At 33.2% G+C, this 26976-nt stretch overlaps 1 protein-coding gene and 1 long non-coding RNA gene across 6 annotated transcripts in view; one reads left to right on the top strand and one right to left on the bottom strand.

The window, feature by feature from the left end:
* Positions 1-26927, top strand: part of HSPA4L (heat shock protein family A (Hsp70) member 4 like) — a 52080-nt gene extending 25153 nt beyond the window's left edge. For both annotated transcript variants that reach the window (XM_004747935.3, XM_004747936.2), the window contains exons 11-20: positions 72-178; positions 2662-2795; positions 4463-4662; positions 10182-10280; positions 11577-11714; positions 14840-14965; positions 15474-15581; positions 17924-18043; positions 19395-19556; positions 21719-26927. In XM_004747935.3, the coding sequence (XP_004747992.1) occupies positions 72-178; positions 2662-2795; positions 4463-4662; positions 10182-10280; positions 11577-11714; positions 14840-14965; positions 15474-15581; positions 17924-18043; positions 19395-19556; positions 21719-21910 (1386 nt within the window). In that variant the 3' untranslated portion in view covers positions 21911-26927. The remainder of the gene's footprint in view (positions 1-71; positions 179-2661; positions 2796-4462; positions 4663-10181; positions 10281-11576; positions 11715-14839; positions 14966-15473; positions 15582-17923; positions 18044-19394; positions 19557-21718) is intronic.
* The window catches only part of LOC106005373, a 91390-nt gene that overhangs the window by 16820 nt on the left and 47594 nt on the right, over positions 1-26976 (bottom strand). For 2 of the 4 annotated variants that reach the window (XR_006602387.1, XR_006602386.1), the window contains exon 3: positions 21281-21356. The exons of the other annotated variants lie outside the window; for them this stretch is intronic. This is a non-coding gene — a long non-coding RNA (uncharacterized LOC106005373). The remainder of the gene's footprint in view (positions 1-21280; positions 21357-26976) is intronic. 4 annotated transcript variants of the gene reach the window in all.

The raw sequence follows: 26976 nt of genomic DNA on the forward strand, positions 1-26976 counted from the left end.
CAGTTCATTCAGGTAACCTACTGTATGTTTTGTGTTTGTTGATTTAAATATGGTATACATCTTATTTTCAGTGTGCGATTCTCTCACCAGCATTTAAAGTGCGTGAATTTTCTATAACAGACCTTGTTCCCTATTCAATCACATTAAGATGGAAAACCTCTTTTGAAGATGGAACTGGGTAAGTTACTTTTAAGGCCTTGGTTAGAGCTTGTTGTAAATAACCAATTGAAACAACTTTCTGAACTAGAGGAATTTACGCTTCTAAAACTCTCAAAACTCTCAAATACTTTTTTTTTTAAAGATTTTATTTATGAAAACTCAAATACTTTTGAATAAAATGTTAGAGAAAAGGAACTATAAAATATTATATAATATGTAAACCATGATGGCATATTCTTAATATTTTATTATAAAGTAAATCATTCTTATTTTCAAATAAAATCACAATATGGAAATATAAAAACTTAACCTGCATCTGCCCTACCCCAACTCCTACTTAGCCCATTTTACAAAAGTAGCCATTGTTAATAGCTACACTTATATTTATCCATTTTCTTGAATATCCAAAAATAAAAGTTGCTCTTTTTAAATACATACATCATTATCCGAGTGTTTTCCAGTGCAACTTCCTTTTTAAAATGTCATATATTACCTTTCCATGTCAATAGATAGTGACTGTTTTCTCAGCAGTTGTGTGTGCCATAATTAATTTAACAAATACACACTTAAGTCTTATTTTTTCTGATTAAATTAGTGCTATTAGGAACATCCTTGTACACATTTCGTTGTTTAGTTGGGTTTAGTATATCTGTAAGATAACTATATAGGACCGAATTGAGCATTATTATAACCAGTATTGCCACACTGTTCACCAAAAAGATTATACCAATTTATATTCCTTTTAACATTGCTGAATTATCTGTTGTAGCTCATTTTCTTCTATGCTTTTAAAGATAACATTCTGAAAGTGAAAATAAGTACTTTGTTAATAGATTTGCATTTCTGACTTTCATGAGCCACAGTCTTTTCATGCTTTTATTGCTTAAGATTGAAATAGCTTGCTTCCCTACCAAAATAAAAATTTGTGTTTCCAATAATATATCTGACTAGTTTTCAGAGCTTAAAATTTGTACAAAAAGGTAAACCTGTATTTAGCTTTTAAAGTTACTTTTAAAATTTTGTTCTGTGCTCTATACATCCACACCCCCAAGAAACTAAAAGTTTTACACAAATTCTGAAACTATGGATCATCAGTCTGATGTGAATGTTTTGCAGAACATTTAAATGGCATGTCCTAATGTCAATTTTGAGGCAAGAAATGCTGTTCTTTAAAGTTAACTTCAGAGGCGCCTGGATGGCTCAGTTGGAAGAGCATGTGACTCTTGATGTTAGGGTTGTAAGTTTGAGCCCCATGTTGGGTGTAGAGATTAACTTAAATAAACGTTTTTTTTAAAGATTGTATTTATTAGAGAGAGAGAGAGAGGTCATGAGCAGAGTGAGGGGCAGAGGAAGAAGCAGACTCCCTGCTAAGCAAGGAGCCCATTGCAGCATTCCTTCCTAAGACCTTGGGATCATGACTTGAGCTGAAGGCAGATGCCTAATCCACTGAGCCACCCAGAGCCCCTAAATAAACTTTAAAGAAGATAATTAAAGTTAAGTTCAGTTGAAGATACAGTGATCCAGAAAAGTATTTTAAGAAACATATGGGGAGTTAAATTGAAAAGTAAATCTATCCTAGTGATTACAATAAGAAAGTAAAAGATAATGTATGTTTTTGAAAGCTGGGATAGAGGGCAAGGTCCATGAATATGAGATTTGCAAACCTTGCATAATGAATAGGGTAATGGTATAGTATTATAGAGTAAGATTCTGGGTCACTATAAACAATAGTTTAAGCTACTTCTGTTAAACTGTTTAAGAGTGGGACTTCTTATGTAGATTTTTAAACTTCCTTTACTAGAGAGGAAGAAATACGATGTTATTACATCAGTTGAAGAAGTTGGAATATGGAAGTATCAGTGCAGATTTATAAAGTTGACAGCTGTAGTGTGGGTATAGTGGAAAATATCCCTGTTAGGAAATTCACACTGAAGTACTTAGATGTAAAGGGCTGTAATGTATGGTATCACCCTCCACTGGTTCTGAAAAAAATACACATGTACATAGAGTGTGCACTTAAGTGATGAGAAAAGAGGAATAAAATGCTGGCGGTAAATCTAGTTAAAAGATATATAGGTGTTGTTCCTTGTTCCTTGTGCTGTTATTTTTGCTCCTTTCTGTAAGTTTGAAATTAGTTTTAAATTATTTTAAAGGGAGCTAGAATTAAAAGGGTTACATATGACAAGTATTTTGGAAACTGATAGGATTTGGTCCACAGATGTGAGCATAAAACTACTTCCTGTATTTTGGCCTCAAAATATCTTGTCTCAGTTCATTTTTCTTTTTTTTTGGTAGGATAAAATTGTCTCATGACAGACATTCTAAAAACTTTGAGCCATAAACCTATCAAATTGTATGTTCATAGCAAAACCAGTAATTCTTTATCTTTACATTTGTGATAGAGGTCTTTAGAGTTCTTGCTTTTGAATTAGGAATCACATGGATTCTTGATTCATAGACAACTTTCTGTTTATTTTGAACTATTTTCCCACTTCATTTTAGGGAATGTGAAGTATTCTGTAAGAACCATCCTGCCCCATTTTCAAAAGTCATTACTTTCCACAAGAAGGAACCATTTGAACTAGAAGCATTTTATACTAATTTACATGAAGTGCCTTATCCTGATCCAAGAATTGGTAAGAGAACTCAAGAAAAAAATTTCACGTTTGCTTTATAAATATATTAACATTTGAATCAAGTAATTAATAAATTGATATTTGAGATAAGCTAGCACTGAAAGCTATTCATACTTTTTCTAAACATGAGCTTTTAGTACTCACAGTTTATCCTGGACTAACAGCAAATCTGAATATTTTTAATTCATTTTGACTTCTCTATTTAAAATGCCCTGTAATTTACCTGAAAGATTTGGGTAAGGGTCATTTTTTTATGGAAAAACTCCTTTAACAATAAGTTGAAATTGTGCTGTTAGACTGACTATGTAGTCTGAGTTTAAACTTAAGTTCCCTGACAACAACTAGAATACATATCATTGGATCAATACAAAAGTGAAAATTGGAGACTGTAATAACTGTTTTAGCTGAGTAATCTTTTTTAGAGATATAAAACAAAGTATGATTTTTATAACATTTAAGAGAAGGAATAATTTATAATTCTTTAAATTTTCTATTTGTATTGCTTTTATTGACAGACTAAAAAGGGAACAATCTGAATATCTCAAATATGTTATTTAAAGCAGTAGAAATAAGTTAGGGAAGGTGGAATTTGTTGCCTTTGCTTCTGTAACTGAGTGGCTCAAACAGAATTTGTTGTCTCCAGTTCTAGAAGCTAGAAGTATGAAATCAAAGTGTTGACAGGATTCCTTCTGAGGGTTTTGAGGAAAGGATCTGCTCCAGGCTTCTGTCCTTGGTTGGTAGATGGCCATCTTCATGTTCACATGACATTTGCCCTATATGTGTATCTGTCTCCATATAAGGACATCAGTCACTGGATTAAAGCCTACCCTGATAACCTCATTTTAACCTGATTACCTCTGCTAAGACCTTGTCTTCCAAATAAGGTCATCTGAGGTACTTGAGAATAGGACTTTATATTAATTTGAGGGTAAGGGTCTCAATTCAACCTGTAACAAAGGTCAACCAAATTTTTTACTTCAGTTTTTCTGCCTAGTGTCCTTTATCCTATAGATATCATTATATATTATGGATTTTGAAAAATAAAACAGCAGAAGGGCACCTGGGTGGCTTAGTTGGAAGCATTGTGTAAATCTTAATCTTGGGGTTGTGAGTTCAAACCCCATGTTGGGTGTAGAGATTACCTAAAAATAGGTATTTTAAAAGATATAATAAAATAGTTTCTTAAAGTGAAAAGTTAATATCTCTGTAGTTATTAGTGACTGAATAACTTAGCAATTTTGTTATAGGGTAAATTTTTTAAAAATTGCTTTATTTGCGAATTACCAAGATGGTTATGATTTGCAAAACTTGGAGCAAAAGGAGAATTTCCATTTTTATCAAGCTCATAAATTGAATTTTGTTATTTTGGTTTTAAAATAGCAATTTATAAAATACTTAAAAGCTCTATTGCCTTGAGTCAAATTGTCCTTTGTTGAAATTCCAACTTAACTTTGTCCTAGCATTGATGATTTTGGGCAGGCTGCTTAACCCTTCTAATTCTTAATATTAGGTCCATTAAGATATAAAAAAGAGGTGATCTAGGGTCAGTGCATTTTCCACAGTAGTTATTCTGGATATAATTTATGATTATTTGCCTTCATCTAAAAGAATGAATGAATAAATTAATTGGAGGCTCATGTTCTGATGGAAGCTCTTTTTTCCTTAAGGGAGCTTCACTATTCAGAATGTTTTTCCTCAGTCTGATGGTGATAGTTCTAAAGTGAAGGTTAAAGTTCGTGTTAACATTCATGGAATCTTCAGTGTGGCCAGTGCATCAGTAATTGAGAAGCAAAATGTGGAAGGGGATCACAGTGATGCTCCTATGGAGACAGAAACTTCATTTAAGAATGAAAGCAAAGATGATGTGGTATGTAGAAAGCCTATTTCAAGATTCCTCTAATAAATAGTTTCTTAGTTATAACTGATAGCTTAAAAGTTGAAAATATTAATCTCTGAGATTTTACTGTAAAAATTGATATAAACTTTTTAAATAAAAGCATCAAAGAATGATTTTTTAAGTATAATTTTAAATGCTGTACATCTTTCACATTTTTAAACTCTTTAGAGGTTTTGCATCTTTTTTTTTTTTTTAAGATTTTATTTATTTATTTGACAGACAGAGATCACAAGTAGTCAGAGAGGCAGGCAGAGAGAGAGGAGGAAGCAGGCTCCCCGCTGAGCAGAGAGCCCGATGTGGGGCTCGATCCCAGGACCCTGAGATCATGATCTGAGCTGAAGGCAGAGGCTTAACCCACTGAGCCACCCAAGCGCCTGAGGTTTTGCATCTTTAATAGCCCTACATGAAACACATGTGTTTGAAGTTGTATTTCCTAAATTCTTTTTTATTTCCATTAAAAACATGTATTATGGCTAGCTTTTTAGCTTAGAGATAAATCCATTCAGACTGATACAGTTTGAACTATACATGTACCTTTTTTTAGATTAAAGTACATGCTTAATGCTATTTTTCTGGGCTTAGGAGATATCTTGGTATTTGAACATAAGAGTGTGCTATACATTCAGTAATGTCAGTACAGATTTTAGACTGTTTATTTCCTTAGGAAAGAGTTACATGACCCTAAGACTATATTACTCTTCGTATACTTTAGATGCAGGAATCTAGGAGAACGTGATAATTTCCATTACATAAGGGTTTCATCTTTTTATATAAGTACTATTTATAAGTTATTTTTAATGGGATACTAGATTTTGTTTTGGAAATCTGCCCTAGATTTTTTGTGTTTTGTGTATATTAAGAATGGATTTTGAGGGTGCCTGGGTGATGTGGCTCATGGGGCATCCAACTCTTGATTTCAGCTCAGGCTGTGATCTCAGGATTGTGAGATCAAGCCCTGCGTTGGAGAGTCTGCTTGAGATTTTCTCTCCCTTTGCCATTCCTGCTCATGTGCCCTCTCTCTTTCAAATAGAAGAATAAATCTTTTTTTAAAAATGGATTTTGTTTTGTTAAATTTCAAGACTGTTTCTATCTTTTGTGAAGTTTGTCTCTTTGTTTTTATTAATACTTACACTAAAATCTTCCACATTGATCAGAATTCTGCTGCTGTTTAAAGTACCCATTTAAGAAGGATCGTGGCATTTTCTTTCATTCTTCTTCCCATGTATTATTTTGCTATTGTATCTTTCCTTGAACTGAGGAGAAAAGAAGTGTCTTAATCTGTTAGTAAAGAGTATAAATTTTTTATAATTAATGTAAGACTAGGTTTTTTTTGAAAAGTTAGTTTTCTTAGTTGTAGTTCATAATAATTTGTCAGACATTTACATTTAATCCATTAAGATTTATTTTTACTAATATTGAGAGCACTCTTTATGCCATTAGGATGAGTTTTTCATAACTATTTCAGTTTTCTTCACTTCTTTTTCTTAATACTCTATGCTGAGACCTTTATTTCATTTTCTGTATATAGCAGATCCTAGGCACTAAAAACAATAATTTAGCATCCATTTTTCTGCCACCTCTAGCATTTATTTGCTGCTTTTATTTTGTCTGTGGGCTTGAAAGAATGATCTGGATGTGGACTTAAAAGATTGTACCTGTGAATAAAGGGTATGAAGTTATGACAGCTGCTTTGGCCATTCAAGAGACTGACTTGCCTACACAAGAGTGTTTTGGCTTATAGGAACATTTCCAGGTAGTTGATGTCCCCATATAAGGGATTTCTTCTAGATAAGTAAGATGTTCCTAAATATTCTTTCTACAACATACATAATCAAGAGAAAAAGAAAGGTTAATATTGTGGATCATATCCTTGGCATATTTAGCAGGCATGTACCATACCTATTATCTCCTTTTAAATCCCTACCATAGCTGGATATAATAAGTGTTGAATAAATTGTAGTTCATTTCCAACGCATTGCTAACAAGGAGTGATGTTTGAGTGTCCTGTGTAGAAAACATCCTGTATGCTGTATTTATTTCTTAATGGTTTTCTCTAGGATTTTTTAAATTCTGTATCCAGAAGTTTAAGAGCTAAGTCTTACATACCATTATAAAGTTGTTTCTTCCTTCTTCCCAAAAAATGTGAACCAAATCAGAGTAGACTTTGGAATTTAATTGTTTCAGTTTTAGAGGGAAACTAAGAGGGTAGTAAGTTCTTTTTACTCTTCCCTGTTTGCTGACACTATTGGCTTTGACGTAAACCCAGTATGCAGCAGGAATCTTTTTTGCTGGGGGGGCTTTTCCATGAGTTGATTTATGAAAGATTATTTTATGGGTCTCTTTTTTTTTTTAATTAAAAATTAGGATAGCTTTGGTTTTCCCAAAAAAATCAACAGATTACTGACTTTTCTTCAATATAAAGATACCTCAAAATTAATATTTCTAGGTGTAAATATATATGTGTGTATATATATATACACATACATGTACACATATATATATTAATATATGGTCATACTAAGAAGTTATCACAGCTTTGTCTTTGTCACAAAAGCAGAGATCAGAAAGACTATATGCCACTTACTGTACTAATATACTTTGATTTTATTATTCCCCAATTGTTGACCATTTTTTCAAAATATCTGATTACTTATATGTATGAGGCACTGTTTTAAGCACTGAGAATACAGTGGTAAGCAAGAAAGAAAAGGTCTCCATCTGTCTTTTAACACATTCTAATGGGAAAGGACAAGCTGGAAACAACAAGATACCATTTAAATATAAAGGAAATTAATGGGGGGGGTGGGATGCGTAGTGGAAATTAACTGTGTGGTAGTGAGAAGGAAAGCCTCTGTGAAGAAGGAACAGGTAAGCAAGCCTGAAAGATAAGAAAGCAGTCTGAAGGTAAGGTGTGGGTAGATGTCTGGGCTGAGTGAGTAACAAGTATAAAGCCACTGAAGCAGAAAGCCCTTTTTTGTTGTAACAAATGTGCAAGGGTAGCTGATACATGAGATACAGGAGTGGAGAAGCTGGGGAGAGTGGCAAGAAAGGTAGATCAAGGGACAAATCCAGTAAAGCCTTTATATAGTTCATGATAATAATTCTGGATGTTATTCATTTTTTTTTTTTTTTTAAGATTTACTTATTTTAGAGAGCACAAGCTAATGGGCAGAGGGAGAGAGAATCTCAAGCAGACTCTGCACTGAGCATGGAGCCTGATACAGGGTTCAGTCTCATGACCCTCAGATCATGACCTGAGCTGAAACCAAGAGTTGGATGCTTAACCAACTGTACCACCCAGGCACCCCTGGATTTTATTCCTAAGTACTTTTTATTCAGCAAATAACTAAAAGCACTAGAATATGTATATGGATATAGCAGGGAACAGAAAAACGATCTGGACCCTCATGCAATTTTAAAATCTGTTAGAGAAGCCAAAGTCTAGAAGCACTTCTTTTAATTTCCCCACCATGGATAATATTTGTACGAACCTTCTCAAATCATTTCAAAAGGTTAACATATTACTCTCAAATCATTTGTAAGCTGTACAATTTCTACTTTTTTTTTTAATATATCTGAAATTGGGGTCAGTTTTGCAAATGATCATATCTTTTATGTATTGTTGCCAGTGGCAGTACTCATCATACAGTTCTTATCACCTGTACAAGTGTGAATTTGGTTTTTATTCCCAATGGCATGACTAGGCAATTGCATCCCTTGACACTTCCATCAGCAAATTGTTTTTAAGACCTTTCATGGAAGGAATTCAAGTCCTGGTTGCTGTTTGAAAACTGACTCCTTTTGGTGTTCTAAAGAAAACACTATCATAGGGGTGCCCGAGTGGCTCAGTGGGTTAAAGCCTCTGCCTTCAGCTCAGGTCATGATCCCAGGGTCCTGGGATCGAGCCCCACATCGGGCTCTCTGCTCAGCAGGGAGCCTGCTTCCCCCCTCTCTTTCTCTGCCTGCCTCTCTGCCTACTTGTGATCTCTGTCAAATAAAATAAAATCTTAAAAAAAATACCATCATAAAACTTACAGAATAAGTATCAGGGGCTTATAAGAAAATATTAAGAGACCATACTGGAATAATTTTTAAACAAATGCTGGGTCACTGATGCTTTTGATGGCAGAGAGGACAGTATTTGTAGAAAAATACTTAACAACTGAATTAACTGATTCAGAGGAGTTGAAAATTTGAATGTGAAGTTTTAGAAATACCTTAACCACTTCATATGATTTATCTTTTAGAGATAAATATATACATGTTAGAAGAGCTCTTTCAGTAAGTATCAAATAAAAATGCTAACTGATCAAGCATTTTGGCCACTTAATTGAAAGTATTTTTTTCTTAGTATTTCATGAAGTAGAGTTAAATGTATTTGTGTCTTCCTACATTGTACCAACTCACCACTATATCATTTTTTTTCACCTTTTTTCAATCAGGATCAGGGAAATTCTACAGTTGGAAGTTGCCTGGGGGTAGGGTGGGGTGGAACATCAGAAATATTTGGCTTTCTAAAAAAAAAAAACTTTTTAAAAGATTTATTAGAGGGCAAGGGGAGGGGCAGAGACAGCATCCACAAGCTGACTTACTTACTTGGGGCTTGATCCCAGGACTCTGAGATTATGACCCAAGCCAAAACCAAGAGTCAGCCACTTTCTCCACTGAGGCACCCAGGCATCCCAGAAGATAACTGACCTTTTAACTACAAAGAACACTGGTTAAAAGATCTTCTAACTTATTATTCTCTTTGCCACAAGTAAGCATTTCTTCATGATAGCCTTCTGAGTATTTTATATTTGCTTAACTCCAAATATATAAGAAGACTTAAATGATACTGATTCCTGAATTCCAGGCATCTTTTTAGTAGGATGGCCATATAAGGTTAAGAAAGACCAGAAAAATCTATTACTTGTGATTGTTTACCAAGTAAAGTTTATTTTAACTGGTTGAAAGTTTGTCTTTTAGACATTAAAAAATCTTTGAAATTTACTTTGTAATAATTTGGAGACATCTACTTTGACAGTTCTGATGTATTGGGTATTTTACTACATTTTAAAAAAATGAACTTATGTAATACATGTATTTTTTATCTCATTTTCCCACATTTAGTTCTTTAAAAATATTTTTCAAGTCAAATTTAATGTTCTTTTTTTGGTAAGAAATATCTTTCAAGTCAAATTTAATGTTCTTTTTTTGGTAAGCTTATATTTGTGAATTTTGATTGGTGACTTTAACTTGAAAACCATTTTCTGTTTCTTTTGTAGTTACTTGACCACAGCTGAATGAAACTGTTTATTCACTTATCATCAAATAGATCTTTTTCTTTTGTGTGTTAATCTTTTTATTTGTAGTTTTTCTCATTTGGAAAACAGCCTTCTACTTTACATTCTTCACACATTACAATTTTGAACACTTAACACCCTGTTTATTTTTTAAAAATAGAATAAGGAGGACACTCATGTTATCAATTACATTTTTCTATCCAGGATAAAATGCAAGTTGACCAAGAAGAAGGAGGGCATCAAAAATGTCATGCTGAACACACCCCAGAAGAGGAAATTGATCATACAGGAACCAAAACAAAGGTGTGTTTTACTGTTTTTGTGGTTGTGTCTTTTTGAGATTGGTATTTTGAGTAACATATTTACTTTATACTGCATGCTTTTAATACACTTGATATTTTAAATCTTAGTACTCTGGAAGTATAGAGGCATATAACCAGAATAAATATAATTCTATGAGTTTATTATAGAGGATTTTTAAAAGAACGAACACTAACAATGTAAGTAAAATTATCCCTTTGGTGAGAAAAAGAAGATGCATTTTTCAGTAATTTTTTTGTGTGTCGTTAAAAACCATATAATCCCAGAAAAATGGGAAATATAATAAGCTAAATGAAGAAAACTTACATTGTCAGTAACCTCACATCTCAAAATTAACCACTCTTAGCATTTTGCTGCATATTATACAATATTTCCCTTTGTGCAAAAAATATATATATATATTTTTTTGAAGGTAAAACTTTAAAGGAGAATTCTTTTATTGAAAGTCATCATTTTACTGAGACAGTTGTTGCCAATAAAAGGGAGAGATCCCGATCTAAACACCCAGATGAATGGGGCTGCAGTTCTAAATAATCATCTTCAACAGGTCTGTCTAACCTGAACAGAATTTAATCTATATTAGTTAGTTGTAGGTTATTTGTAGATCTTTTCCAGAGGTTATAAAGATCCTGTTTCAAGTCCTAGGCTCTCCAAAACAAAACAAAACAAAAGAACAACAAAATAGTTCTAGGCTCTCTGTAATTTAAAAATTAAAGCCTATTTTTCTAGATTTTCAATTTTTCTTGGTATTTTTTGCTTTAATTGTTTAATAGCTTAAGATATAGTTTATATACCGTATAGTCCACCCATTTAAAGTGTACAATTCAGTGGTTTTTAATACACTCCATTTTATAAATGTAATAGTGCAGAGTTTTGCAACTATTACTATAGTCATTTTTATAGTGTTACCATCACTCAGGAACTGCCCAACTGTTTTTCCAGAGTGGTTTCAGTATTTTATAATCTTGTTAGCAGTATATGAGGGTTCCAGTTTCTCCACATCCTCACCAATTCTTATTTTCCTTTTTTTCATTATAGCTGTTGCTATTGAGTGTGAAGTGGCATCTCATTTTGGCTTTAATTTGCATTTCCATCCTGGTGTCTTTTATGTAGAAAGATGTAGTGTATGCAGTGTATAAAATACTATCTATATAAAAGTAGTCTTAAGTACAGTAGATGGTAAAAGTTTTGATTTTACTTTTTTGTTTCATCTGAAATCACTTTTAAATCTTTTTTTAAGCTGGTTTTATTTTACTTCTTTTGCATTTCTCTTTGCAGTCAGCTCCCTCAGACAAACAAGATCGATTAAACCAGACTATTAAAAAAGGAAAAGTCAAGAGTATTGATCTGCCTATTCAGAGTAGCCTGTGTAGACAATTGGGCCAAGATCTTCTCAACAGCTACATTGAAAATGAGGTATATAAATTTGAGTTGATACTGAAATAAGTGATAGTGTAGTCTGAAATTTTTGTAAAAGTCAATGATTATTACCCCCCTCCTCCCAACAATTTGGGTATCTAGTCCATAACTCCTAAGGAATTATTAAGTCATTAACTGCTTTATTTTAGACAAAATACTGAACTATGTTAATGTCATGTATGGTAAGCTTTCATCAGAGTTATGTGAAAAATATGCATTGTCTCCACTATAAAGAAAGACCACTCTAATACTAAGGGTTCTTATCCCCTGGTACTTTGTCTTTAGCAGTAATACCCAGCAGACATTGTATGGGGAAGTATTAGCAGCTCCCCTCTTCTAATGTGTTCTTAAAGATAAGGCTCTATTCAGAATATTTTCTGACTTCTTAAGATCTATTGTCATTCTTGAAATTTTCTTTACATGTCTAATTACATATATCTAATTTTATAGTCTCTCAAGGAGAAGAGTTTTGTTTCTTGACTAGCAGTTGTATAAGAAATAATTTTATTTTTAAAACTTTTGTTTAAGTAGTGGTCATGTCTACAGGCTTGGCTAGTGTTAGAAAAAGTCACTTTTCTTTGAAGCGTCCATATTCTCCTCTTGGTGCACATTATTCTGGGAATTTCTTCAAGAGAATTTGACTTTATAATGTTTGCCGTGTTTAGTACCTATCTATATTGCCTGTTCATTAACTATTAAGTTGAAGCCAGCATTCTTGGAGATCATAAGTAATTAAGAATTTGTTTTGAGACAGATTAATTTTCCCAAAGGAATAAACTGTAGGCAAGTGCTGCTGTGGCAAATTTTGTGTATACGATTTTTTTTAAGGTTTTAAAAGAATGAACACTAACAATGTAAATTCCAAAAGTCTGTACACTGTAGTCTTCTGTTTATAATACTGTGTTTCTGTTAAAGTGAAAATTTTGTTTAGGTATTAACAATTCTCAGATTCTTTATTTCTTTGCGTTAGTTATAACAATAATCATATTTGCTAAACCTCTTAAAACACACTGATACCGTATTTAATACTCAAACCTGTGAAGTGTAAGTACTGTTAGAGATTTATTTTTTACAGATGAAGAGACAAGAACAGGTAGCCTAATCATACGAGGTCAGAGAGTAACCTTTGAGTTGCATCTGGGTAATCTGTCTCCAAAGCTCAAGATCACAACCACTATATTATATCCCCTTCCAGAGCTAACATTTATTCAGCACAAGTTAGGTGCTAGGCACTATACTAAAATTTTATGTGAATTATATCAATCTTACTAACAGCCCTAACAGACAGATAGTTGTATTCTGTTTTAGGATAAGAAAACTGAGGCTTAGAGAGGTTCAGTGAACTTGCTGTGATCTCAAAGCTAGTAAATCGGGAGCCAAGGTATTGAACCCGAGTATGTACAATGACATAGTCTATGTGGGGTTTTTAAAATAGCTTTATTGAGATATAATTCACATACCATACAGTTAACCCATTTAAAGTGTAGTTTGGTGGCTTTTGGAATATTACACTTTACTAATCTTTTAAATTTAAATGTATATAACATAAAATTTGTCATTTGACTAATTGTACAGCAATTCAGTGGCATTGTTAAATTCAAAGTTTTGTGAATTGTCACCACTGCCTATTTCTTTTTCATAACTTTTTCATAACCCCAGAAAGTCTGTAATCATTAATAACTCACCATTCTTCTCTCCCTGCAACCCCCAGTAAATTCTAGCCACTTTCTGTCTCTGGATTTGCCTATTCTAGATAAATCATATGACTGTAATCATACAATAGTTGTCCTTTTGTGTTTGGTTTAGTATACTTTGCATGTTTTCAGAGTTCATGTTGTAACATGTATCAGAACGTAACACCTTTTTAGAATAGAGTAATATTTCATTGGATATAGATGTACATTTTATTTATCCATTCATCTGTTAAGGGACAACTGAGTTGTCCACCTTTTGGCTGTTGTGAATAATGCTGTAGTGGGCATACAAATACCTGTTTTGAGTTCCTGTATTCAGTTCCTTTGGTTATATACCTAGGAGTGAAATTGCTGTCATACTGTAAATCTTTGTTTAGCTTTTTGAGGAACCACCAAACTGTTTTATATAATAGCTGCAGGATTTTACATTCCCAATAGCATTATGCAAGGGTTAAAAATTCTCTACATCCTCACCAGTGTTGTCCATTTCTTACAATCCATTTCTTTTGATTATAGTCATTCTAGTAGGTATGAACAGGTTTTGGTTTGCATTTTCCTGATGCATATTCTTTTTTTTTTAAATTGAAGTCTAGTTGATATGCAGTGTTACTTTAGTTTCAGATATATAGCATAGTGATAAACTAGTCTATACATCTTGCTCACAAGTATGGTTATCATCCCTCACTATACACTATTATTATACTATTGACTATATTCCCTATGCTGTACCTTTTTATCCCCATGACTTACTCATTCCTTAGCTCTAAGCCTGTATTTCCACTCCCTTTCACCCATTTTGCCCATTTCCCCACCTAGCTCCCCTCTGGCAACCATCAGTTCTGTTTCTATTCTTTCTTTCTTTATTTGTTTTTTAGATTCCACTAAGTGAAATCATATGGCATTTGTTTTTGTCTGACTTGTTTCACTTAACATAGGTCCATTTGTGTTGTTGCAAATAGCAAGATTTCATCCTTTTTAATAGCTGAGTAATACTCCATTACATGCCCCCCCCCACACACACACAACCCATACCTTCTTCATTCATCTTTCAGTGGACATGGGTTTCTTCTCTATCTTGGTATTGTAAATAATGCTGCAATAAACAGAGGTGTATACCTCTAATTATTTTTGTTTTCTTTGGGCAGATACCCAGTAGTGGAATTATTGGATCATATGGCACTTCTATTTTTGATTTTTTTGAGGAACCTCCTTACTGTTTTCCACAGTTGCTGTACCAGTTTATATTCCTACCAACACTGCACGAGGATTCCTTTCTCTCTATGCCTTTAGCAACACTTTTTTCTTCTTTTTGAGTCTAGCTATTCTGACAGGTATTAGGTGATAGATCATTGTGGTTTTTATATGCATTTCCCTGATGACTCTCCTGCATATTCTTAATAGCAGCTAATCTAAACATTTTGAATATAGGGGAAGATGATAATGCAAGATAAATTAGAGAAAGAAAGAAACGATGCTAAGAATGCTGTTGAAGAATATGTGTATGATTTTAGAGACAAGCTGGGCACGGTCTATGAAAAATTCATCACTCAAGAAGTAAGTCTAAATTTTAAAATTTTTTATTAGAACTCTTTGTTTGAGGGGCATCTGGGTGGCTCAATTGGTTAAGCATCTGACTCTTGATTTCAGCTCAGTTCGTGACCTCAGGTTTGTGAGATCGAGCTCCATGTTGGGCTCTGCGCTCAGTGCGGAGTCTGCTCTCTTCCTCTCTATTCCTCCTTTCTACTTGCACTCCCATGCACTCTTGCCCACTCACACTGTCTTCCTCAAGTAAATCTTTAAAAAAATGATTTGACAATGCTAATACGAATTATATAAATAAACGTACCAAATGTGTTACTGTTGTCCTTCTCCTTGAGCCACATTTAGGAATGGTAATTAGTTATTTCTCCCAACTGCAGAACTATAGTGAAAAACATGTTTATGAATAAAAATCCAGAGAAATTGAAATTTAATCTTTTATACTTGAAAAACATTCTGTCCTTCTTTGATAACTTTTATTTCTAAGGAATTTTCAGTCAGTGTCTTTTAAATGTATAATTAGGACTTGAATAAACTGTCTACGATATTGGAAGACACAGAAAATTGGCTTTATGAAGAAGGAGAAGACCAACCTAAACAAATTTATGTGGATAAGCTTCAAGAACTAAAGGTAAATTTTTTAAAGTCCATGTTAGTTTTCAGTAGAACATGAAATTTTCCTAAAAATTATTCTGTAAAAGCAAAGTCTATTTTTAATAAATATATTAGAAAATAATAAAGCAAGATACATGTAGGAAGAAATGTTCTCTAATCTTAAAAGCATTTTTGGAGGGCAATAATGCTACATAATTGTAATCAAATAATGTATAATTATATTTTTTAAGATTAGCAGATGATTGAGTGTTACCAGTTTTACATTAGCCATATATTTCTGAGATGTCATTAAGAACAGATTTGTGAACCTAATCCCTTCTTACCCATTAGAAGTTACACCCTTTCTCTACTTCTCTCTTCTTCACTGTCATGATTTTGAGGAGTAATATACTGCCCTATTGTATTTTCACATTGCAACTGAGGGGGACATCTGCCAGTGAAGAAATTAGAAAGTAGCACTCTTGCTTTGAATGCCCTTCCACAAAGAAATAAGGAGATGTGGCCACCAGGTCTCCCTTTTCTAGGTCCAATGGTATGATTTTAAGAAAAGACCATAATTACTGCTTTCTGCTTATCTGCCCTACCCTGAAAAAAGTAATTTTAAGTTCACATTACAAGGATGATAGGAAATTTGTCTTTTCTTCTTCTTCTATGTGGATCATAGCAATACTTTAATGTTCACATAATTACCAGGGGCTCTTACTAAATGTAGACTATGATTCAGTATATATCTGAGTGATGGGTCCATGATTATCTATTTTTAACAAGCTTCCAAGAAATTCTGATGCTGCTGGTCACTGAGCCATTCTGAGTAGCAAGGAAAAAACATAGATGACATTGATAATGATTCCTAGGCTATGGGAAAAGGCAGACTTTTAGGACTGGGAGAGGTGGGGAGTATAAGAGAAGTTACTTAAAAGCAAAGTTAGTATCTTGAAAAAGTTAGAACTGTCTTCATGCCAGTAAATTACTTCCATATGGAATAATTAAAAATCAACTAGAAAATCTAAACTTAAAAAAAACTTAAAACTTAAAACCAAAACTAGTCTTTATCACATTTTATCTTGATGGTGGTGTTACTCCCCATCTCCCTAGAAGAATGTATATATTTTGGGAGGTAGGAGCAGCCAAGCAGCTGAGGCCAGTAGAAGAAACTGAAAAACCCAGCAGCTCTCAAAAAGGATTATTTTACCCCAAATATATAAGTAACCATAGAAATGAATGTTGTAGAAGGCTTCACAGGCCTTAGTTTTTTGTTGTTTTGGTTTTTTTTTTTTTTTTTGAGATGGTTAAAAAATACAGTATTTGGTCCTTTTTTCAAAAACATTTACAGTAAGGGGCACAAGGTGGCTCAGTTGGTTAAGCATCTGTCTTTGGCTCAGGTCATGATCCCAGGACTCCTTACTCAGTGGGGAGTGTAATTCTCCCTCTGCTCCTCCCCCTCTTGTGTGTGTTTGTGTGTGAATGCGTGCGCACGCACGTGAGTGTGCGTGCACACACTTGCATCCTCTCCCTCTCTCCCCTCCCCCTGCTCATGCTCAAACATGCTCCACACCCCTGCGAGCTCTCTCTCTCTCTGTTCTCCCCCTGCTCATGCACTCTCTCACTCCTGCATGTGTGCATCCTCTCAAATAAATAAAATCTTAAAAAAATTTTTCAATTAAAAATATGATGTAAGTAGACTAAAGGCAATATGGTATCCTGGAACAGAAAATTAGGAAATCCACATGAGGTCTGGAGTTCAGTTAATAGTAATGCTCCAGTGTTGGTTTCTTAGTTTTGGCAAGTGTATGTTCTATGGTGGTACAAGATGTTAACATCAGAGGAAAGTAGTGAGAGGTACTCGATGCTCTATTATTTCCTTTATAACTTCTCTGAAAATCTAAAATTAATCTAAAATATGTTGTTTTTTTAAGTTTATAAAGAATAGAAAAGAAAATAGGTATTCGTTCTTCTAATGCATCCCCCTCCTCAAAGTTACAAGGGGCTGTTAAAACATTTAGAAATTCCTCATTCCAAGCATTTGGGTTAAGGGCCAGAGGTTTTTTGTTGTTGTTGTTGTTTTGTTTTTTTTTCTAAGTGCTGTACTCATAGATCCAGAATTTCTACCTAATTAATAAACATAAATGATACTCAATAAATACTGAATATCCAGAAATTCTAATAATCATGTTGTTTACAGGGTTATATATAGAAACTTGGTTTCAAATACATGAATTCTGCATGGAGTATTGTCCTTATGGTCTTCTTATTTAATAGTTCTGTAAACTTTTAACACCTAACTTTGAAGGAATTAAAAGTATTGTCTTGTTAAAAACTTTTCTGTTAATAACTTTTTCTTTTAAAAAAATTTAATAGAAATATGGCCAGCCTATTCAGATGAGGTACATGGAACATGAGGAGAGACCAAAAGCTTTAAACGACTTGGGAAAGAAGATTCAACTTGTTATGAAAGTGATAGAAGCATACAGAAACAAGGTATGAAAACCACAAAGCCAGCTGATGATGATGGCATGTGGGTAGTACATCATGGCAGTGGGGTAAATCTGTAAGTTCTCAGCTACAAAGCGAGTGCAGTTGTTGCCACCAAATTTTGGAGACCTTGTGCACCAAACTTAAGACTTTTTTTTTTTATTGGGGGCGCCTGGGTGTCTTGGTCATTTGAGCATCTGACTCTTGATTTTGGCACAGGTCATGATCTCAGGTCTTAGGATCGAGGTCTATGTTGGGTTCCATGCTGAACGTGGACCCTGCTTGGGGTTCTCTCTCTCCCTCTCCCTCTGTCTTCACTCCCATCCCTGCCCCATGCATGTACTCTCTCACCAAACAAAACAAAACAAAAAACCCAAACAAACAAAAGTTTTATTTATTGGAAAGTCACCGATAAAGGGTACTTACACTCCTAAAATACAGTGCAGGCATATGATTTTAATCTATTAAAATTCCTTAGGTATATGTGATTTTCAAACACATTATCACTATTCTCCCAGTTTTTTGGCTTTGGAGTACTCTTTCATTCCATTTCCCTTTATTTTCCACGTCCAATCAGTAATCCACATTGCATTGCCATTTCTTTTTGGTCCTGTGACTACCATCTTAAACCATGAATTCTTAGATTGTTTCCTATATGGGGTGGCTGCAGTTGTTTTTCAAACAGAATGTCATTATGTAATTCTCCTTATCAACAACTTACCATGCTGTTCTGCTGTATTTTGAGAATTTTCTATCTAGCTTGCAGTATGCCTTCTTCTCTTATTTCTCTTTATTTCCTAACAAATTCAATTCCGAACAGCTTCTTTGTTGGCTAAGTATTGTTCCCTTGAATATTCTCCACTAGGCATTTTTTGGCAAAACTGACTTCTTTAGAAAGCCTTTTCTTTTAAAAATGCACACAGAGGGGTGCCTGGGTGGCTCAGTGGGTTGAGCCCTCTGCCTTCAGCTTAGGTCATGATCTCAGGGTCCTGGGACTGAGCCCCGCAGAGCCCCGCATTACATCGGGTTTTCTGCTCAGCGGGGAGCTTGCTTCCCCCTGCCTCTCTCTCTCTCTGCCTGCCTCTCTGCTTACTTGTGATCTCTGTCTATCAAATAAATAAAATCTTAAGAAAAATAAAAGGCAATACCTCAAAACTAAAGTTCATAAAAAAATGCACACTCATCTTTTTTCCTTCTCCCTGTCTCTTCAATTCTATATAATTTGTATATGGCTTCTTTGCATGGATATGTGTGAGGTATATATTCAGTAAGAATCTAAATCTTTTAAATAGAAATTATTAATTGATGCATTAATTGATATAAAAATCTGTTACATTAAGTAAAAAAATTTTAATAGGATGAAAGATACGATCACCTGGATCCCACTGAAGTGGAAAAAGTTGAAAAATATATCAGCGATGCCATGAGTTGGCTGAACAGTAAGATGAATGCACAAAACAAACTAAGTCTCACTCAAGACCCTGTGGTGAAAGTTTCAGAAATAGTTGCAAAGTCAAAGGTAAGTTACCTACAAAATTCTTTTTTTAATGGGTTCAAGCATTAAACATTTTTTTTTTTTATTAAACTTTTTTTTTTTTTTTTTTTTTTTCAAAGATTTTATTTATTTGACAGACGGAGATCACAAGTAGATGGAGAGGCAGGCAGAGAGAGAGAGAGACAGAGAGAGAGAGAGAAGCAGGCTCCCTGCTGAGCAGAGAGCCCGATGTGGGACTCGATCCCAGGACCCTGAGATCATGACCTGAGCCGAAGGCAGCAGCTTAACCCACTGAGCCACCCAGGCGCCCCAAGCATTAAACATTTTTAATGGGAGCTGTTCTTTGAGAAATCATCAGCTTGCAAAAGAACTTAGAGAAACAAGTTTAAGGCTAATTTTTAATTAAAAAAAAAAAAAATTCTAGGTGAGACATCCCTGTCCCTTGATTTAGTCACATACACAAGGCTGTTTTTTATATTTTAAGTGTAATCCAGAAAGAAAGAAAGCAATGTGATAACTTACTGTTAAATACTTCAGACTTTTCTAGATTAGATAAGACTTCTAAATCTCCATAGTAGTAAAACTTTGTAGTATTAGTCTTTGACATCATTTGAAACCTGTAAAATTCTGTGGTAAATCTTATTTTTGAGATAAATTTCCCAGTCTAAAAAACATTACCCATGAAAATACAAAAGATTATCATAGAAAAGAACACCATGAAAAACATGGGAGACAAATTTTGTAATAAAGATAAGCATCTTAGTAGAGAAATGAGAAAAACTATTGGATGACAATTGACAAAACAAGGTTATACATGTCCAATAAATATATATGAAAAGGTGCTCATCCTCATCACATTCTTCTCCACTCATCTTTTTTCATCTGATTCATGGTTTTGTGTTTACATTCATAATCTTTGTCATAAGTTGTCAAGGGTGCAAAGAATCGGATGTTCTCCCTTAGCAACTTGGTTGAATTTGTTAAAGCATTTTGCATCAGTATATGTTTAGAAATTTAAAGGACGTATATGTACCCTTTAACCCAGAAATCACAATTGTTCATCCTAATTCATCCTAAATTGATCATTGCACAGGGATAGGTACATAAATACCCTTGCTTATTAATTAGCAAAAAATTGGAAGAAACACATACCTGGCAGTAAGAAATTAGATAAATTGAAGCATCCATTCAACACTTTGCAATCATTACATTAATTTTAGAGACAGAGATCTATCTAGATAGAAAGATGTGTACAACATATTGCATGAGAAGGGAAAGATTACAGAACCTAAATGACATTATTTCACTGTATAAATTAGCAAGCATCTTCACAGATCTGTAGGCTTGTAGGTATGTGTATGCATGGACATACACCTAAAAGGACATTCACTAAAATGTTCATGTTAATCTGTAGAAGATGGAATTTCAGGTGCTCTTTTTTTTTTTTTTTGCCTTACCTAGTTCAGTATGTTTTCAAGGTTTTGTTTTTGCTTTTTTTTAAACAATAAACGGGTATTTTTAAAATCAAAGCGAAGTATTTTCCTTTTGAGAGAGTTTTGCAAAGAAACCATAATAATTTACTCTTAATCAGATGTAGTATGGTAAGAGCAGTTTCCCCTAGGTTGTTGACTCCCTATCTTTCTGTCCCTATCCCGATCTCTGTGACACTGGTCTTGGGGATTTTAATGGTCTTTTATTTCTGTGTTAAAAAGAAATAAGCAAAGATAGAGAAATTACATTGTACTTACTTTAAATTATTGAGTTGCATATACATTCATGACTTCATTTTCCTTCAGCGTAGTTCTACAGGTCCACTTATGAAAGCTGTTTTCATGTAAATACCAATTTATGAAATGTGTTATTTGATATAATTCTCAGAGCACTAGGCATAATTTAAAGGAATGAATTAAAAATTATTTCTGTCCAAGAAAACTATATTTCAATTATGAGGAACCAGTTTTTAGGAAGATTAGATACAAAGAATTTGGTAAAGATTGAAGAGTTCCTTGTCAGCATTAATGTGCACTAACCCAGAAATAAATGCTTTATTGATGTATTTGAAGAAACTTGGTTATCTAACTGAGCTAACATAAATTCAGGAATATCTTATTAATGTGGAAATTTAGAAAATTAATGGTAATCTGTTCTGTAGTATTTTTAATATCACTTTTCTTTATGTCTTTTAGGAACTGGATAATTTCTGTAACCCCATCATTTACAAGCCCAAACCGAAAGTAGAGGTTGCTGAAGACAAAGCAAAAGCTAATAGTGAACATAATGGACCAATGGATGGACAGAGTGGGACTGAAACTAAACCAGATACAACAAAAGACAGCTCCCAGCATACTAAATCTTCTGGAGAGATGGAAGTGGACTAAGTCTTAATTTTACCTTCACATAATTCAAACAGTGCAAGCAACCACAAGGTCCATTCTTCCTTTTACATGTGGTACACACAACATATGTTCAGTTGTTCTTAACCACTTTTTGTCATTTGTTTTTTGGAGTAGTTTTGAAAAGTGTTCTATATTGAGTGCACCTCTGTTCATTTCCATTGCTGCTTATGTGAAGCTTTAGCTGCGTATAGATTTACAAGTCAGTTTTAGCTTTCTTAATACATGTTCTATCAAACATGCGAGACTGATATGTATTTGGCAACAATCTACCTTATTTAAAGCTTCTACTTGGATAAACCTCAGCTCCTGTATTCAGGAGAGGATACTGTATTGCACTATTGTTGCAGAAGCATAGATTTAATTGCATCATCATTTTGAAAAACATTGAAATGGATGTGGTTTGAAGCCACTGAGGCACTGACTTTTTTTCTAGTTATTGTAGTTATAATTTAAATATTAAAACATGATCTCATTGGTGTGCAATGAGAACTCCAAAGTGTTATCATCACATAAATGAAATAAATCACATGATGAAAGGGAAACACAATTTTTATGTTACGGTGACACCAGCAGTTTGCATCTTTTATTAGTAATATGGATTGATGTTTTCTGAGAGTAATTCAGTGTCATTTTCACTTGAAACTTCTGATCTACTTGTCCTGAAGACCAGCTGCTGCTAAAGTAATACTAGCCTAAAGATAAGAAGCATTATTGATGAAAATACCTTCATGTTAAGGGGGAAATTCTGTTGAACTACTCAGACATGCATCTGTGATGTTGATAGCCTTGTTTCAGTTTTAGTAGTTATTTTGGTTTTCTTAATTGATTTTGTTAATAACACAGGGTAGGGAGAAATGGGCACAATGTGTATCGCATTATATACATTATCACTGATTTACTTAATGTTAAGAAGTAGATAAACACTATTAAATAAGCGGTAATACTTGAAAAGAAGTACTTCTACCGTAAGTCTTAGAAAATAATGCTTGTAATAAACTTAACTATGTTACATATCAACAGGCAAAATATAGAATGTTACATAAGTGTAATATGATATGATGTGATTAAATTATAGTTCCTGCTGTTACATCACCTATTCAGATGTTGGCTCCAGTTTTGGTGCTTCTTATATATATTACATGGGACAAAGGACTGTGAAATTAAGATATTTTAAGGACTTAATCTGTGCTCCATCACCAGACTTGTTCACATTGTTCAGTTCCTCCCAGAGGCTAGAAACTATTTTAAGTATAGGAACAGACTGAAATGACTTTCCAAACCTACAAGAAGCCTAGACAATGCCATGGGCACTGGTGTTTCATGCCAATCAACTAGATTAACCTAAGTTAAAATTTTGAAAGGCTCACTTTCCCCCAAAGCTAAACCTTTATATTAATACTGACTTTTCTTAAGTAGTAAAAATTGAGAGTTGAATATCTTTAGGGATAGTCATTATTTCTCAGAGATAGTTCTCTTAAGAGAGATTTTGTTTCTACAATGTAGTCTGCACTGAAAAGGAAAGTATGGAACAGTGCATTTTGCAGGGATTTTTATTCATCCTTTTTAAGGGAGATGTCCCTTTTTGCATTAAAAAAATCATATAGACCCAACATATTTTTAATGTCTTCTAGTCTTCAAAATTGTCTTAATACTCTAAAGGTGAACTAATTATACCCATTAATAATGAAGTACTTTTTTTTCTTTAAAGAAGTTACTTTTCCTTTATAGGTTAAATATGCAGGTTCATTTCAGGAAGAGCATCAAAGATAGGAAGGAATATTTCAACAGTAGACATTAGGGAGTTTATAGCTTTTTCTTGAGTTACAAGAAAATCTCCAGGAACTTCATTAGGAGCTATATGGCCCCGTAACTTCTTGTAGACAAATGAGGAAATAGCCCTTCTGCACCTGAGTTGTCTAATTATACTTGATATGTCCTGTTCCTTCTTTTCAGTTCATGTAGCTCTGTCTTAGTCAGATATTTAACATTCTAATTCTTGCAGTTATATAACACTTTACTTAACAAAGATGATATGTATAACTTTTCCTACTCATTCAACTTAAATATTTTCAAAAGCCCTTTAACCTTATGATGTGGTTATTTATCAAGTATATTAATAAAGGAAAATATGTTCTCCTTAATACAGTTTTGGGTAGAAGGCATGGTTCAGTTTAATTTTAATCACTGAAATATGTTCAGTATTAGACAAAAATTTTTTCAGAATAAAAGGCCACTATTTTAGAAGTTATTTTAAAAGACATAAAAAATTAGAATGTTTTCCTATAATCAAATATGAACTAAGTATGTAGAAAATACCTAGGATGATTAATAAATATAGATTAGTACACTCTGGAAAAGTGTAAATTGGTTTCAGAATCCAACTCCTGATAGTCCATAATACTGTGATCTTAAAAACAAAAATTGCTTAAATAAGAAAGTTTGTGATGTTTCAGTTCCTTAGCAGTATACAGAATTCTTAAGTTTTAAACAACTAGAAACAGCACACCAAAGAATTGGGCTTTGGGAATAAACAGATCATCTGTGTTTAAAAGTATAAATAATTAGACTTTTATTAAGGAATAAAGATTTCTTAGAGTTTCTTGGCCAATTTTTAGTATATTTATGATTATTTCCTAGATAGAAGTCTATATTAAAGTGAATTTGGGGGCTCAGTTTTCAATATAATAAGTGTTAAAGCATTTTATCCAAATTAGCACATCTTGAACTGTTTTGAGAAATTATCATCTTTTAAAGACAATAGGCATTCAAATACAGTAAACCAATTAGCTGACTTAATTTTGACCTGAAATAGAACCATTCCTCCATTTTCATAAATTTGATTTTTAATAATAAACCTATAAACCTTCCTATTAGAATTTTTTTTAAATAGCTGATATTTGGTAGTTTACAACAAATGAAACCCTGGCATTGATCTTACATACAGAAGTAATTCTTAAATGACAAGAAAAATATAACTTTACCTAACATTTTATAGTTTTACAACCAATAACTGCAGTTCTAAGGTAAATGTTATTTTGTGGTTAAAACTTTGGAAGTTTTAGGTGGAATCTGCCTTTGTGATATTTGATCCTACAAAATTAATGATAAGCATAACTTAATTTTATCAGTATTTAAAATCTGTAAAATCTGATAGCACTGATTAAAGTGAGCCACTGAGAACTTTTCAAATGACATAGGTAGTAGCGATGCTTATAAAGTGTGATTCTAATATTTTATTATCCTCTTACTCTACAGTGGATTTTAACTATCGTTTAGCAAACTAATCTTGAAGCAGTCAATTTCAGAAGACACTTTTTTGATCAAAAAAGAAAAAGGTTTATAGTTACCTTTTGTTTTTTATCAAGGTCTTATTTAATCTAAGGTTTTACCATTTTAAAGTTCCTAGGAAGCATATAATTTTTTCTTTCAATAATGTAACAAAACTTTGATGCAGATGAAAAAGAGCAAACGAAACTCTTAACCAAAACAAACGAAAAACTTCAGCTGTTTTGCTTCCAATCTCTAATTTAAAAAAATACTAAAATTAATGTTCTTCCATATATTCCTGTTTCCCAAGAAAACAGCAGCTTTGAGTTTATAAAACAGATGTCTAAATTCTTTTCTTGCTAAATTCAAGGGTATTTGTTTCACACAAAAAGGGGCACCTGGAATTCTTAGAATATGAAACTGAAACTGCTTGGAAGACAACTTCAATCTCTCTGGCAGTGGTCAAGCATCTATTAGGTGGTAATTGTTCTTTCATCTTCCAGATCCCTAAGGACACATCCTCTAGCATATTATTAGAGTGGGTACCAAAAGAAAATGTGTATCTATTAAAATATATTACTAAATGACTAGGAACATTCAAATCAAAGAAGAAAATAATTGAATCATGAACATTTGACTCCATCAAGCAGGTCAAAATCCATAACCGTAATAAAAATTAACCCTATCATCTTTGCTTTGGAATCTATTACTGTCATGTTCTAAGTTACAGGATTGATTTATTAAGAAGTAAATTGATACTTAACCCATCCTTTATAGAGATAAGTGAAATTCAGTATGTTTTACTTTTATAGTGTATAAACTTATAGATGGAAATGATCTTATTATTCCTGGTTAATCTTGTTTATCTTTTCATTCAGTTCTAAGCTCTGAAATAATGTTTTTCTCAAGCACATTTTTTTTTTATGTTAGATTCATTAGGTGCTTTATTTCATGGATTTTTAAAAATAGTTTCACTGCTATCCTATCACTTCGATAGCTAATTTTATTACCTTTGTCCCATTTAAATACCAAATCTTACTGTGAAGAATGCTTTGACTCTTAAATTCATACATGAAGAGCCATGTTTTAAGTTTCCATATATAAATATCTCTAAAATTTAATAATGGCTTCTAGATTTTTCATGTTTTGGCCTTAGAATACTTTTAAGTAGAATACTTTTTAAAGTACTTCTGGATCAAAAGAGGTCAGTTTTGTGAATTACTGTGTATTAAGAAACCCAGCATTCTTTATTTTTAATACAAATATCAATGTGAAAAAATAACAAGGTTCAGAAATTCAAAATAGTTGTTAAAGGGTTAGCCACCTTCCATTCTTTGTTTTCTGATTTACATACATGTGCTGTGCATCTTTGTTTTCTTAGAATTTCCTAAATTTTTTACTTCCAAGACCTTGAGTAAAATCCTCTTGAAATCATATGGATCAAACCAAAATAAGATGTTAAAATGTCATTAGAGATAGGGAAATCAAGGTAATGCAAGGTACTGCTTTAAAGTATTGTATTTTTGTCCCTGAAATAAAATTTTATGGCTTAGTGTTTTAGAAAGAGACTTACAAGTGGTTACCTTTTATACTTGGTAGGATGAAGTCATTGTTTAATACTACAGTATACAGAAGCAGTTTTTTTAAATGATATTATCATTGTTTTAGTTCTAACAATATGGCATCCAAGTCATTTTTCTTTTCTTCAACCGTTATTAAAATAATTTCTGTACATGGTGACTCTGACTCTAGTCATTAGTCTAAAACAATTTCTGGCAGTT

This window comes from Mustela putorius, unplaced genomic scaffold, assembly GCF_011764305.1.
Source record: "Mustela putorius furo isolate JIRA1106 unplaced genomic scaffold, ASM1176430v1.1 tig00003866_pilon_pilon_pilon, whole genome shotgun sequence".
NCBI lineage: Eukaryota > Metazoa > Chordata > Mammalia > Carnivora > Mustelidae > Mustela > Mustela putorius.